Source organism: Gossypium hirsutum, chromosome D13 (genome assembly GCF_007990345.1).
Source record: "Gossypium hirsutum isolate 1008001.06 chromosome D13, Gossypium_hirsutum_v2.1, whole genome shotgun sequence".
Classification (NCBI taxonomy): Eukaryota; Viridiplantae; Streptophyta; class Magnoliopsida; order Malvales; family Malvaceae; genus Gossypium; species Gossypium hirsutum.
Window position 1 is genome coordinate 57081092 of NC_053449.1, and position 15937 is coordinate 57097028.

Here is a 15937-nt window from a genome sequence, read left to right on the forward strand (position 1 = left end):
GTTCAATGATACTTTCACAGAAATGTTGCTTAGCTGCTAGATTAATATGCGACAAGCGCCAAAATCAGAGTAATACTCATTATAGCATAGCTACACTTTCAATACAGACTCCTTCATTCTTCATAACCTCTCAACACATGCCAATGCAGAACACAAATACCCGTAACATATGATCAGTCATTCTAACTCATTATACAGTTAACTAAGATAGTTCCAAAATAGAGTAGATATCACAGTGCACATATAATATTGTTACTCACGGATCAGTCCAAGTGTATCAGACAGTTCTCACATAATCAAATTCAATTATTCGTACGTTGAGGAAACCAATATCAAGGTTAAGTAACATTCTCAGCCTCAAAAGACAGTTTTCAGGCCCGATAACTTGCCACATGGCCTAGTCACACGCCTATATGCCTTGGTCGTGTGGTTTTTAAGCATAAACAGTGAGTTACACGGCCTAGACACATGCTCGTGTCCTTATCCGTGTGACACACACGGCCTGGGTACACGCCCGTTCGCCTGCCCGTGTGGCTTTTGTGTCACAAACAATGAGTTATATGGCCCAGACACACGCTCGTGTTCGTTGCCTGTGTGAACCCTGCATTACCATGGCCACACACGGCCTAGACACACGCCCGTGTGGTTGCCTGTATGACCCCAATTCATTAAACAGTGAGTTACACGGTCGTTCACACAGCATGTCACACACTCGTATGGCCCACACAGCCTAGTCACACGCCTGTGTACCTGGCCGTGTGGCGTCGACAGCCACCATTTCCAGCAATTTGAAACTTGTAAAATTAAAGGTTTCGATACGCACCTGATTTTATTTTGACGGGAAAACAACACGGAGACTACTCGAAACCTAATTAATCATTCAACAACCAATCACACCATCAATTTCAGTATTTAGCAAAATCAACCCACCGCTAAGATTATGTCGAAAGATTCGACGTAATTCCAACTCAATTCGTACACTCACCTCAAAAGAAACAGGAGAAATTAGACTAACACGATGGATTAACATCTCTTACTATATCTTCGCCTAAACAAAGTAACGAATCGGGTGTTTAACAGAACGTCAAGTAAACGAGCAAAATCCCGTTTCGACAGAAAAGTGCTAACACAACGAAAATCACAAACGAAAGAAAATCACAACAGAACTTACACAATATTGACCTTACAGGTAACAAGTCTTCCCAATTCCATAAAATCAATTGTAAAAAAGAAGAAAATAAAAAGAACAACAACAAAAACAAAGAACTTAAAAGTTTTTAAGAAAAGAAAAGAACAATAACATTTCCTTTGAAGGTTTTAAATTCACCACCACCCATTCCGGCATTTGCAAAAAAATATATTTCCTAACGTATACGATGAGATTCGAACTTAGAACTAGACAGAATACAGACAGATGCTTAACGTATATAACCGGAATAGATTCAACTAGAAGCACAATTATAATAATGAATTCTTAAATCTCAAGCTCCCAACAGAATCAGAGAATATCCAATATAAATTTAACGTATCAATTATATGGCAGAACAATTTTAGCTCAGAGATAGAACAGACCAGAAACAGATGTAATCATTCCTACCCCCATCCGCTACACACCATCTCTGACCATCCCAACACACCATTAAGGGAATTTAATACCCATCCATCGCTACACATCATATAATGTCAGTCCGACACGTTCAATGAGATGTAGACTAGTTGCCAGATCAAATTGTGATAAAACGCCAGATTCACATATAAGTCGTGACTTAGCTATTGAATCAGAATAGATTACTTTCTTCTTTACACAATTCCTGCCCCATGCAAATGTAGATTTCAGATGTCAAAAATGTACACACAATTATTTAGATTTAGTTCATAGTTAGGTAGTATAGATCAACATCATCTACAGTCATCACAATCAGTATACACTTGTACATTCAATATCTCAGTTTCATATTATCAGATAGCATTCAAACGGTCTAATTCAGATCATAAGTACATCATGGGTGGACTTCGTTCGCGTTAAACAACGCTTACGCCCTTAGAGATGAATTCCAAATCTGACCCATACGCCCATGTGGCTCAACATGACTTAGCACATGCCTATGTGCCCAACTGTGTGTCTCACACGGCCTGACACACGCCCGTGTTGTTTGCCAGTGCGGTTCCAAATCACAAACAGTGAGTCACACGACCTGGACACATGCACGTATTTTTGGCCCGTGTAGTCTCTAATAGCTACAATGGGTCACATGACCTAGACACACGCCCATGTGAACCTTGCACTAACATGCCCATACATGGCCTGGACGTACGCCCATGTCCCTTGTCCGTGTGGCTTGTATTTGGTAAATAGTGTGTTACATAGCCTGTCACACAGCCGTGTGGCGTCGACAATCATGTTTTTCGGCGTCTAAAATTCACACAAACTTGGGTTTTCGGTATGCACCTGAAGTAATTTCGAAAGTCAGAGCAATGTAGAAGACTTCCGAAGCCTAAAACGATCACCCAATAACTCAATCAACAAATTATATCGATAACATGAAACCTTCAACAAAACCAACACTTACAGAAAATTAACAACGATTACTTTAATTGACGTTTTGAGGTCCACTACTCTTGATATCTGCACCTAATAGGGAAACCAAACGACTAATTATCAGAAAATTACACAATAGAGGAAAAATAGAAGAGATGACTACCATTAAATCTTAATTTACCAATCATATTCCTATCGCATACTCCGGGACTCAAACACAGGACCAAACAAAATACAAGAACTTAACCAATGAACCAATAAGCTTATTTTTATCATAGATTTACACAAAATTAGATTTAAGTCAACGATTCAAGAGCAGAGATTAGTTAAAAATTGAATTAACAAAACTTCTAAAGTTGCGACTCGAACTCCCGACCTAAAAAACATAACCAGGGCATAAAACCATAGATACAGAGATTTAATTACACTAGAACCCAACACTTAAATACTCAAATTTTTGGGGCATTACAGGCGAAGCCAGAAAATTTTATTAAGGGGCCCAAATTAAATTGTAATTTTTACTATAGTCAAAATACAATTTTTAAAGGATTAAATCAAAATTTTATCATTTTTAGGGGGAGTCAAAGTGCAATTTTACCTTTACTAATTTAATATTTTAAAAAATTCAAAGGGACAAAATGGGAAATTTTCCATGGGGGCTAGGGCCCCTACCAGCCCCCTAGATTCATCCCTAAACCTAATCAACATGCCAAATTGATAAATTTTGGAAGATGATTCAGGACAAAATTACTGTTACATTTGTGAAGAAGAAAGAGATTCAGAAGATCATATCTATTATTGCATAGAAGGTATAAATGCGTTTTAACGCATCCGAAATCATGTCCTCTTGAACCGAGAACAATGCCACTACCAAATTGTTATTATTTCTTAAATAAACATGTAAATATACACAAAATTTCACACAATCATAATTTCAAATTTTATTGAAAAAAATAGTATTCTACCCACTTAGAATTATTTTAATTTAGTAGCATTCTCTTTTTCTTTTTCTTTTTGTTACTTTTGACATACAAAATCCTAGTAATCACTATGATGGATCACAGCTAGTTAAATACTTTATTAAAAAAATTTATTAAATTATTTTATTTAAAACATTTTACTCCATTACGCTGATTTGTTTTAATTCTTTAAATATACTCTAATTAATGAAAAAATAAAAAACCGTCACTAGAAAAGGATAATAATAGTAATTTTTACTATAGTAAAAATACAATTTTTAAAAGATTAAATCAAAATTTTATTATTATTAGGGGGAGCCAAAGTGCAATTTTACCTTTACTAATTTAATATTTTAAAAAATTCAAAGGGACAAAATGGGAAATTTTCCATGGGGGCTAGGACCCCTGCTAGCCCCCTAGATTCACCCCTAAACCTAATCAACATGCCAAATTGACAAATTTTGGAAGATGATTCAGGACAAAATTACTGTGACATTTGTGAAGAAGAAAGAGATTCAGAAGATCATATCTATTATTGCATAGAAGGTATAAATGCGTTTTAACGCATCCGAACTCACGTCCTCTTGAACCGAGAACAATGCCACTACCAAAATGTTATTATTTCTTAAATAAACATGTAAATATACACAAAATTTCACACAATCATAATTTCAAATTTTATTGAAAAAAATAGTATTCTACCCACTTAGAATTATTTTAATTTAGTAGCATTTTCTTTTTCTTTTTATTACTTTTGACATACAAAATCCTAGTAATCACTATGATGGATCACAGATAGTTAAAAATTTTATTAAAAAAATTTATTAAATTATTTTATTTAAAACATTTTACTCCATTAAGTTGATTTGTTTTAATTCTTTAACTATACTCTAATTAATGAAAAAAATAAAAAACCGTCACTAGAAAAGGATAATAATAGTAATTTTTCCTATAGTAAAAATACAATTTTTAAAAGATTAAATCAAAATTTTATTATTATTAGGGGGAGTCAAAGTGCAATTTTACCTTTACTAATTTAATATTTTAAAAAATTCAAAGGGACAAAATGGGAAATTTTCCATAGGGGCTAGGGCCCCTGCTAGCCCCCTAGATTCACCCCTAAACCTAATCAACATGCCAAATTGACAAATTTTGGAAGATGATTCAGGACAAAATTACTGTGACATTTGTGAAGAAGAAAGAGATTCAGAAGATCATATCTATTATTGCATAGAAGGTATAAATGCGTTTTAACGCATCCGAACTCACGTCCTCTTGAACCGAGAACAATGCCACTACCAAAATGTTATTATTTCTTAAATAAACATGTAAATATACACAAAATTTCACACAATCATAATTTCAAATTTTATTGAAAAAAATAGTATTCTACCCACTTAGAATTATTTTAATTTAGTAGCATTCTCTTTTTCTTTTTCTTTTTGTTAATTTTGACATACAAAATCCTAGTAATCACTATGATGGATCACAGATAGTTAAAAATTTTATTAAAAAAATTTATTAAATTATTTTATTTAAAACATTTTACTCCATTAAGTTGATTTGTTTTAATTCTTTAATTATACTCTAATTAATGTAAAAAATAAAAAACCGTCACTAGAAAAGGATAATAATAGTAATTTTTACTATAGTAAAAATACAATTTTTAAAGGATTAAATCAAAATTTTATTATTTTTAGGGAGAGCCAAAGTGCAATTTTACCTTTACTAATTTAAAATTTTAAAAAATTCAAAGGGACAAAATGAAAAATTTTCCATGGGGGCTAGGGCCCCTGCCAGCCCCCTAGATTCACCCCTAAACCTAATCAACATGCCAAATTGACAAATTTTGATAAAAAAAATGCTTACCATTTTAATGATTGAACTGAGATTTTTAAATCAAGACTAAATATGAAATTTTGTCAAGTTACAAAGAGTGATACTGTATATTCACCCATTTAAAATAATTCAAAATATCTGAAAGCAATAAAATTAGGAAAATGATCCACTTACATATGTGTAAAATTAAAGTGGTTTTATATAATTTCGTAATATTTTATACAATTAATATTTTAACAATTCAATTGTTATATTTCATGTTCCATTCGTATAGATCATATATGCCAAGTTTGCTGTAAATTAAAAATTTCTAACAATTTTTTTAGGTAAAAAAAACTTTCAACCGTTTGACAAGTATTAACATATACACTTTTTAATATTGATATGATAGAAATATCAGATCGGTTCAAGATTTTTTATACATGACAAGTATAATTATATCGGTAAATTCAACAGTTAGATCATTACAATATTAATAGTATAAAAAGTTTCAAAAATATGTAAAACCATTCTAATTTTATACTTGTGTATGTGGATCCCGGCCAATAAAATTATATGTTTACCTCTTAAGCACCGATTTTAATCATTGCATAATCAATTTTTGTTTTTAGGCTAAAATATGCTCTAAATTCCTATCATTTTATAAAATTTAGAAATTAGTCCTATTTTTATTTCTAAAAATTTAGTATTTTATTTTTCAAATATAAAAGTACAAGTTTAATTGCTAACACCATTAGAAATCTTCTGTTAAATTTAAGTACAGTATAATGTCATTATTTTTATTACATGCCTAACAATTAATTTTTTATTTCAAAATGTCAAGCCAATGATTTAATAAAAGAATTTTAATGATGTTAATAATTAGATCTGAATTATTAAATCTGAAAATTAGGGAGACTAAAATCCTTAAAAAATAATGGAATAAATTCCAAATATAGTCAAAGTACACACTTCAAGCATATTTTAAAGTTGTTTTTATTGTTAAATTTATGTTCAACATTAAAGGATTTATTTTGTTCAATATAGACAAATATTAAATATGGTAGTTGTTAGTTGAGTCTTAGTTCGATTTGCATGAGTATTGTTGTTAATATCGTAGGATGTGGATTCAAGTGCGTTGAAACAAATTATCCTCCTATTTATGGGTTGGGGAGAGACTATGAAAAATTCTAAGCATTATATCAATAATAATTTGATTTCGCTATTTACTTTTGATAAAATGTTTTTCTTCAAAACTAATTACAAAATATTTGCAATGTGATTAGGTTACTTAAACGTATTCATAATAATAGATGCATATATTCTTTTTATGTGTTAATTGTATATATATTCGGACCTCCTCATTTTATCTCTATTTCTCTAATCTGTATTTGTCCATCTTTCCTTTTGTATCTGAGAGTATGAACCTTGCACCTTCCCTCCATGTTAAACCATAAATAAGTGGCTAAATTTGTAATTTACCCTGTTTTCTAAGTTGGAAACACATAATTTTGTTTATTGTTTAATTCAAACAGAACAATAACTCACGTGCTCTGGATGTCGGGACTACGGGAACAAATGAGAAAAAGTCAACCTACCAGCTTCACCAAACTTTATTGGGCGTTGCATTAGTGATTTGTGACATCCACAAAAAAGTTCGTAATTAATGACGTCCACAGAATGTCACAAAATATTGAAGTGATATTAACTGACCAATCGCAACCCTTGTCAAAGATATCTCAATAATAGCATAAAGTGCACTAAGATCTACAATACCATTCAATTGGTCATAGTTGATGATTATTATTCTATGTATTTATGCATGTTTCGCTTTGGACTTTTATTATCTCTTATTCGTACAGAATACATAAGTTCCAACGGTAACAACCTGCATTATTGTTGGAACTAAAAAAGGATATACAAATTTAAGAAAGAAAAAATGATTATCGACAAATGGCACTACCTCTTACCAAAGAGGTTTCAATAATAGCGTAATGTCCAACTAGAATCATGTAAGCTTTTTTTTTTCAGCGTAAGAATGTTTTGTGTGCAGAAATTATGAGAACAAATAAATGACATCTTACTAGATTCGCCAAACTCCATTGGGTGTTGCATCAATGACTGATCACATCTACAAAAAGTTCGTAATTAATGAAACCAGCAAAAGGTTGTATTTATGCATGTTTTGCTTTGGACTTTTATTATCTCTTGTTCGTACAGAATACACAAATTCCAACTGTAACAACCTACATTATTGTTGGAGCTAAAAAATATATATAAATTTGAGGAAGAAAAAATGATTATCGACAAATGGTACCACTTATTACCAAAGAGGTTTCAATAATAATGGAATGCCCAACTAGAATCACGTAAGCCTTTTTTTCCAACATAATAATATCTGAGAGTAAGAACAAGAGGCACTTTGTGATAAATGCAATAAGCACATGTATGATCGGGCCTTTACTTGTGAAATCTGCAAGTTTTGGCTACATCCTGAGTGTGCTCTGATTTCACATCCTTCTCATTCTCAACACCCTCTTCAACTGATCTACGAAGATAAGCATTGCTGTTGTAATGGATGTTCTGGTCTTAGTCGAAACTGGTTATATCGGTGTCAACGTTGTGATTTCAACCTTGATCTCAGTTGTGCTTCTTCAACTACTATTCCAACTCCGATAGATAAAGAGATTAACCATTTCTGCCATCATCATACATTGACCCAATTCAACTATCGTAAAGTGAGCAAATATCACCCTAGTTGTTTTTGGTGTGTGAAGCTTTTGTCAGGAATCTGCTATGTTTGTTTACAATGTGACTCATTAAGGCTCTGCATTCATGAAAGCTGTTTGATTAATATGCCCACCGTGATCACAGAACATCCTTTCCATCCATCCCACCCGCTGTACATAATCGCTTCTTCCGAATCTGTTAGATGCTTTGCTTGTACTTCTTATCACACGATGATATATTCTTGTAAAAAGTGCAGATTCCACTTTTGTGTTCATTGTACTAATCTCAAACCTAGTCTAAAACATGAGTTGCATCAGCATCATCTTACTCTTTTTCCAATAATAAAATCTCATCGCATCAACGAACCATGTAAGAAATGCGACATCTCGATTTATCTTAACCCACTTGATGAAATTAAGCTTTTCTATCGATGTTTAGAATGTGATTCCAGTTTTCATTTTCGTTGTTTAATACATGAGTCTAGTGCTAAACACGAATATCATCGACATGAACTTATTCTGACTGATTTCTTTGTCGAAGACTTTTCTGACCAATATTATTGTGATATTTGTGAACAAGAAAGAGTACCACAACATCCTGTTTATTGTTGTAAAAAATCTAGATTTGTTGCTCATATTGGATGCGCACTCACCGAGGTAAGTAGTAGATAAAACCTTAACTCTTTTTAATTTGTGTGAATAAATTTTGATGTAATATTTCCCATATCCCAGATTAAAGATTATCACGGTTCAGCTTCTAGCTTGGTGGGTGGCAAAGGTACTTCAATAGGGAAACTAATGGAGCAAGATGAGAGAAATGCAGAATCCAAGGTTGGTTTCAATCTATTAATTCATTAATAGAGGTAAAATAAATGAAATTTATTAATAGAGGCTGCTATCAAGCTTCAATTGTTTCCCAGTTCTTAGGGTTTTGGATTACAATAAATGATTAGATTGACTATGATTTATGTTATGCCACTTGGTGGTAAAATTTATTCATAACTTGTTATTACTCTTTCAATGCTGATTGAATATTTTGATCATGAACATCCCCTATGCTTTAAGAAGGTTGCTGAACAAAATGGAAGTGCTATTTGCAAAGCTTGTTTTCTGGAAATCTCAGATGAAGCCTATGCTTGTAAAAGTTGTAAATACTACATGCACAAAACATGCACCAATTTGCCCTGGGAGGTGCTACATCCTCTTCACCCCCACCATTCTCTCAAGCTCTTGTCTGAAGTTAGAGGAAAGGTTTTCTCATGCGATGGATGTAGAGACGTTACTGCAGGGTTTGCTTACGCTTGCTCTATGTGCGGTTTCATGCTTGATGTGAAATGTGCTCTTTTACGGGTGCCTAAAATTGAGACTCAAAGGCTAAAAGAGATGGAGGAGAGACGACCCAAGTCATGCCTTTTTAACAAAGCTTATCAATTATCCTTCTTCAATATCAAAGCAATCTTCGACGAATGTTGCAGTTTTTGCCAAAGATATGTGAAGGGTCCGGCCTATAGTTGCAGCGATTGTGATGTTTTTCTTCATGAAAGTTGTCTTGGGTTTCCACGAGAGATGAAACTCCAGTTTCATCCACTACACCCATTTCACTCGCTTCTCGACAACAGTAGCAAAATTTGTCATCTCTGCAAAAGAGAGATCTGGTATGATATCTGCTATAGTTGTGTGCAATGTGATCTCCACCTTCATGCTTCTTGTGCTAAATCCTTGAAGCGGGTTCTGAAATCCACGTCTCACATTCATAATTTTATTATTTTGGACCAAATATTGAGGCCGAGGGCTTTAAATACGAGATGCAAAAATGTGGAAAATCCAGAAAAATGTTACGTTCCAATCCTCTCTGTTTCTGTATGGAATATGATACCAAGTTGCATGTTGAATGTGCTTTGCCACCTTCACTCAAATCCAACCTCCATCCTTGCACTCTTAAGCCTGGTTTTAGATTCAGGACAAAATTACTGTGACATTTGTGAAGAAGAAAGAGATCCAGAAGATCATGTCTATTATTGCACAGAATGTATAAATGCGTTTTAACGCGCTCGAACTCCCGTTCTCTTGAACCGAGAACAATGTCACTACGAGATTGTTATTATTTCTTAAATAAACATGTAAATATATACAAAATTTCACACAATCATAATTTCAAATTTTATTGAAAAAAATAGTATTCTACTCACTTATTATTTTAATTTAGTAGCATTCTCTTTTTCTTTTTGTTACTTTTGACATACAAAATCCTAGTAATCACTATGATGGATCACAGATAGTTAAATACTTTATTAAAAAAAATTATTAAATTATTTTATTTAAAACATTTTACTCCATTAAGCTGATTTGTTTTAATTCTTTAACTACACTCTAATTAATGAAAAAAATAAAAAAACAATCACTAGAAAAGGATAATAATAAAAATCTGGGAATGAGTGAATATATTGAAGACCATTACTTTAAAATTTGCAATTTATTTTCTGTGAAAGTAATAAGTTTAATGAAATCTAACACCAAATGCTTTACCAGGAAGAAGAAATTACAGCAGAAGGATCCTCAAATATGGCATTGGACTTTCCAAGCACCTCAGGCTGGGCTGAGAGAGAGTGTGTGTCCATTGATGAATCGGAGGAAGATGATCAAATTAGCATTGATGAATATTCAGAGTAGAATAATTTCATCGAGGAAGCTGTTATCACTTGAATGAAATTGCATACTTTATATACGTGCATATTACATTTAGTGCAAGCTTGAATAGCTATTGCGAATTGGCCATCAACTCATTTTACCCTTGATGCAGTTATTTGATGAAATTGAGTCAGTGCAGTAAAAGCAGAGAATTTAGTTTCCAGGATGGGAATCCAACCATTGTTGAAACATTAATTAATCTTGGTTTACTTCAACGTTTTGGGTAGAATGCAGAGATTCAAGCACTAATGTGGGGAAACCATTTCAATCTGACCTATCTATAATAGATCATCTTTTTGGTTATTCATCATATTAAAATTAAATAAATATGCAAATAAAATTTCCTCACCTCTACTCTAATCTCGTTACATTGGCCATTGCCTACACCACAAATCTGGGGGGAAACGAAGCAAAGGGAAACTTGAATTGTGAAGAACTAACAATGACATGAAAAATAATAAAAATCACATAACAAAAGGAAAAGTAAATGAAAACTTGATGATCAATGACTTAGATACAAAGATTTTTTATGTCCAAGAAAATTTAGAATTTGAAACAAGCTATTTAAAGAAATCAAATGGGCAGATCTTGCCCCTCTCCAATTCCACATCACATAAAAATACAACAACACAAGAAGACAAAGCTCTTCATAATCATTCTGCACATCAAATTCCCAAAATGCAATTCAGGAATGGGTACAGGGAGGTGCCTTACCTTTTTCTCCATCAGATGCCATTGAAGGGGTGAAATAAAATGGACCGTGTAAAATTACTCTTCCACCTCTTCATTCACCTGCTGGCCTCCGTCCCCACCTTTGGTCGCTGTTGTCTGCCTTTTGTGCTTCTTGCTTTTTGCTTTTTTGGCTTTTATACGACGTTTTTTCTCATTGGCATCGACCCAAGTATAGTGGGAGGGTATGTGGAAAGGATCAACCTCATCCTTATACCGATGACTCTCGCCATCACTTGGCTGGCCTCCACGTGTCCCTCTCATCCATGAAATCCATGATGTTGATCCCTCTGGCTCTTTTGACTTGGAATCCTGGAAATGGGCTGGGCTGGAAAGAGGTGTTGAGAATTCCTCCACAGGTTGAAGCTCCTCAAATTTCGTGAAAGTGACAAGGACCCGAATAGTTGGGACAATCGGGATGGCAACCTGAAACAGGAAAAATGAGATCAATGTTGATAAAGATATTTTGCAGCAAATTGGCTGATAAAAAAAATGTTCAGAAAGCATGAATCAGAGGTGGAGGAATGTTTTATGGTATTAATATTATCGCTCATAAAATCACTAATTTCTGTAGTACTTGAACATTCAAATGAAGATCTTATGCCAGTGCTGAAAGTGAGACAAACAGAAACTGACAAGAAGAAAATGAGAAGTATTTTTGCTGCCTTACCATCCAACACGGTGGCCTCCTAAACTAGAAATACAAAAAAAGACATGCAAATAGTACCCAAAACCCCATGCTTTGTCACGTCCACATCATATATATGTAATTTACCATAAATTTTCAAGGCAGATTCTAGCAACACGGCAAACCTAAGTATAGATTTAAAAAGCGGGTTACCCTTCAGATAGTCATATGTCCAACATAACTTAAACTTCCAAAGCTTAAACATTATTCACCTTCACATTCAAGGTTAGTTTATAGTTCCAACTTCCAAGCATCCAGTCATCCTCAAATACAAAACACAAAGAGACTCTCTTAAATACCCTATTTTAAACCCAAAGCTTCACCTAGTAACTTGTGCTAGGGTCTGCAAACATCAGCACTAATGCATTTCGATGGTGGCAGGAATGTTGTAAATCCAACAGAAATAAAGAGGGTCATAGTGCATGTTCCCCTCACAAGTAAACATTAATTTCTTCACCACCCAAGCAAAAAAACCATCTCAGCTTCTATCATCATGAAAAAAGGAATAAAGTCACTAACAACACAGATTCAGGAGGGCAACAGCCACACTACTCATAAGATTTCCAACCAGATAGACATATCAAACCATTATTATTTCTTTTCCATTTTAAGACATGACTAGGACTCTTAGTCAACTATGAAACCTCAATTCAACTTTAGTATTCTTTATTATCACTTTCTGTTCCAACCATGAAAAGCCCAAATAATTTCTTTTAAGAAGCAAAATATTGTTTTGACATAATAATAATAATAATAATAGAATGCTTTATGCATACAATTAAAAACTAAACTGGATTTTTAATTACTTAAAGTATATATCTTAAATTACCTTGACTGGAAATGTACCCAATGGCAGTTTAGTTGTCAAAAGCTCTCTTAGTCTTCTTATAGCCTTGACCTTGTTGGCTAATATGTCAAGTAAAGGCAAGAGTTCCTCTGTCTTTAAAGGGAAATCAGGTGTTAACCACAAAACAGGTCTTAAGCCCTTTTTGTACTCACTCTCATGTTTAGCATCACTAGGGGCCCCCTTCTTCTTCTTCTTTTTGCTGCCTTTATCTTTACTCTTCTTGCCATCCACAGCATCTTCCTTTGAAATTTCAGAAGATGATTTGTGGCTATCAGCATGTCTCTGATTGCTACCTTCAGGGGCCAATTTTGAGAACTTCTTCAAAATCTTTGAATCCTCAGGATCATCACTATTCTTTGAACCTTTCTTATTCCAGCCAAACCAACCCTTCTTATCCTTAGCAACACCATTTGATTCACAATTTTCATAGGAAGCTCCCGAACCATTTTCTTTGCACTCAATGACACCATGCTCATCATCATCACAAAGACCATCTGAATTTCCCAAACAAAGTGCCGAATCCAGCTGCATCCGTTCCTCAGCTGTTAATACATCATCATACTCATCATTATCACCACCTTTTGCCATCCTTTCTTCATCATCCACAGAAAAAAGCTCTTCATCAGTCATTGCACCAGGAACACTTCTTGACTTCACACTCACTGTCACATGAAGCATATCATAAACTTTAGCCTTCCAGTTCCCAACCATCTCACTTCTCTCTTGTCGCCTCCAGTTCAAATGAGGAACAAGCTCAGCCTGAGTAACATCGATACCAGGCCTATACATGTTAGTTTGAGACATCAATGCTACTTCATGAGCAACTTCTGATTCTGTTGGTTGTTGACCAGCCCCCTCCAGAGCATTTGTAACTTCTTTTTCCTTGTGAGATAGAACAACCAAAGAGCCTGGAGGAAGAGAAAGATTCTCATCCTCAGAAGTGTAGCCTTCCCCTAGAAACAGAAATGTCTGGTCTGACCTTTGAATACGGAACCCATCAAATCCAGCAAGTGTCATATCAGCACGGAGATTTGAACCTCACTTCCAAATGCGGTAAGTATCTGATGGCGCAATGCGACCAATAAATGGAATGACAGAACTTTCAAAATGAAAAGTAATCTCCATGTAGAAGTCACGGATACGAGATGTTGAGGCAACAATCCTGGGAAGCCTACGACACCATTTTGCCCAGGCAAGTGGCTGGTAATGTCGTGCAATGATCATAGCAATTGCTTCTTCCCTTGTGCATACCGCTTCTTGCAAAGCACTCCATCCATGCTCATTCTGAAGACTCCAGTCAGCTCCAGCTGCCATCAAAATCTCTGCCGAGATTGGATCTCGAAACCGCACTGCTAAATGCAGCGGAGTTTCCCTACCTGGGACATCACGACGGTCTATGACAGCTGAGACAGCATCAGCCTGGAGCTCAGCCTCAAGAGATTCAGCTTCAGTATTAACCTCGCCAGCCTTGGCAAGCCGAGGGAGAGTCGAGAAAATGCGCCTAAGCCCAGCATGGTCTCGTCGGGCAACAGCTAAATGGGCAGGACTATGGGCATACTTGGAAAAATCCTCCATTGTACTATACTCTTTCAGTTTCTATCCCTAAGCTATGATTACCTCCATCTTTAATAACCCTAATACTAAAAACATAAAAACTAACAAAACACCTCCATCTCAAATTTCCCAAAATAATATCTTTTAAGAGATTCCTTTTTCTCCCCCAAGGTTTCAAAAACTGCCAAGTTTAGGGCTTTTAAGCTTCACCATCCAACTTCAAAACTAACTACTGCGAAATCAAATCGAAGCTACTGACAACATCGGCAATCTTTAACGTCTTAGCCATTGCCCAAAATCCTTCCATTTTGCTATCCTTATTTCCATTTGGACGAGTTAAAGCTTCCACAGAGATGAAATCTGTAAATGTAATCCCCAGAATAATGATCTCCGATAAGTAAAATTTTACATCAAACAATGAAAAGTTTGCGCTTTCCTTCCAACAACAAACAATTATTAAATTAAAAAAATGAAATCAACGTTTTCACTATTTTAAATTTTTTTTTTCAAATTTTTTCCAAAACAATACGACAATATTCATTCGTTTTTCCTTTCTTCTCCAATTATTTTCGTTCATTCTCTAAGCAGACAAACCACAAAATAAACACAATTAAAACAAAAAACAAAAAGAAACACAAAAACCAACCTGAGGAAGCAGAAGCAGCATCCAAACAAAGATAAGCAAGCCGACCCGATCGATTAGGTCTTTCTTTCTCTTTCAATTTCACTTAAAAAGACAGTTAAAAGTTGGAACTTTAAAGAGCGAGAGGGGGGGGTAAATCGAACGGTTAACGTCAATTTCAAGATACCCGATCCGACGGGTCACGATCTTAATCTTTGAAACAGTGAATCGCATCCACACCATGAGTCGACTCAACCTTCCTCCCAACTCGTTACTTGACTCGGATCTCTCCTCTCTCTCTTTGAATGAAGTATCTTCTCTCTCTAGAAATGTAATCAGTTTGGTTTTCTATCTATCCATCTGTTTCATTCATCTCTGCAAATTTTCAGGTCGACTGACTTTAACTATTTTCTCCTCTCATTTTTTCCTTTTTTTTCCACTTGCTGTTTTGAAACGTTAAATGCCCCTCATTTTGGTGCGGAATTACCAGCTCTACCATCGACAGCAGTAATTCTATTAAAAGAAACTTGTCATTTTGGGTAAAATTATCGTAGCAGTCCTTGTATTATATTTCAGATTGCATTTTAATTTATCTATTGAAAAATAATAAATTAATTCTTATACTTAGATAAATGAGCAAAATAGACTTTTGGTATTTATGTTGACCATATGGATATAAGACATAATAATAAACTTAGCTCTTAATCTTTACATTTTTATTCAAATTGACCCTAATTTTCCTATTTCAAGTAATTTGACCCTAA

The 15937-nt window shown here is 34.4% G+C and overlaps 2 protein-coding genes across 2 annotated transcripts; one reads left to right on the top strand and one right to left on the bottom strand.

Annotated features, from left to right (window-relative positions):
• The first annotated feature begins 7760 nt into the window (after positions 1-7760).
• LOC107922350 (uncharacterized) lies at positions 7761-10715 on the top strand. Its single transcript, XM_016852348.1, has 4 exons — positions 7761-8243; positions 8778-8876; positions 9114-10055; positions 10575-10715. The coding sequence occupies exons 1-4, from the start codon at positions 7761-7763 to the stop codon at positions 10713-10715; spliced, it is 1665 nt and encodes a 554-aa protein (XP_016707837.1).
• Positions 10716-11217: 502 nt separating this feature from the next.
• Positions 11218-15658, bottom strand: LOC107936830 (uncharacterized). The gene is made up of 3 exons (XM_041109234.1): positions 15198-15658; positions 12980-14911; positions 11218-11888 (listed from the first exon to the last, which is right to left on the bottom strand). Exons 2-3 carry the CDS (start codon positions 14012-14014, stop codon positions 11502-11504), a joined length of 1422 nt encoding a protein of 473 aa, XP_040965168.1. The 5' UTR covers positions 14015-14911; positions 15198-15658; the 3' UTR covers positions 11218-11501.
• Positions 15659-15937: the final 279 nt, after the last annotated feature.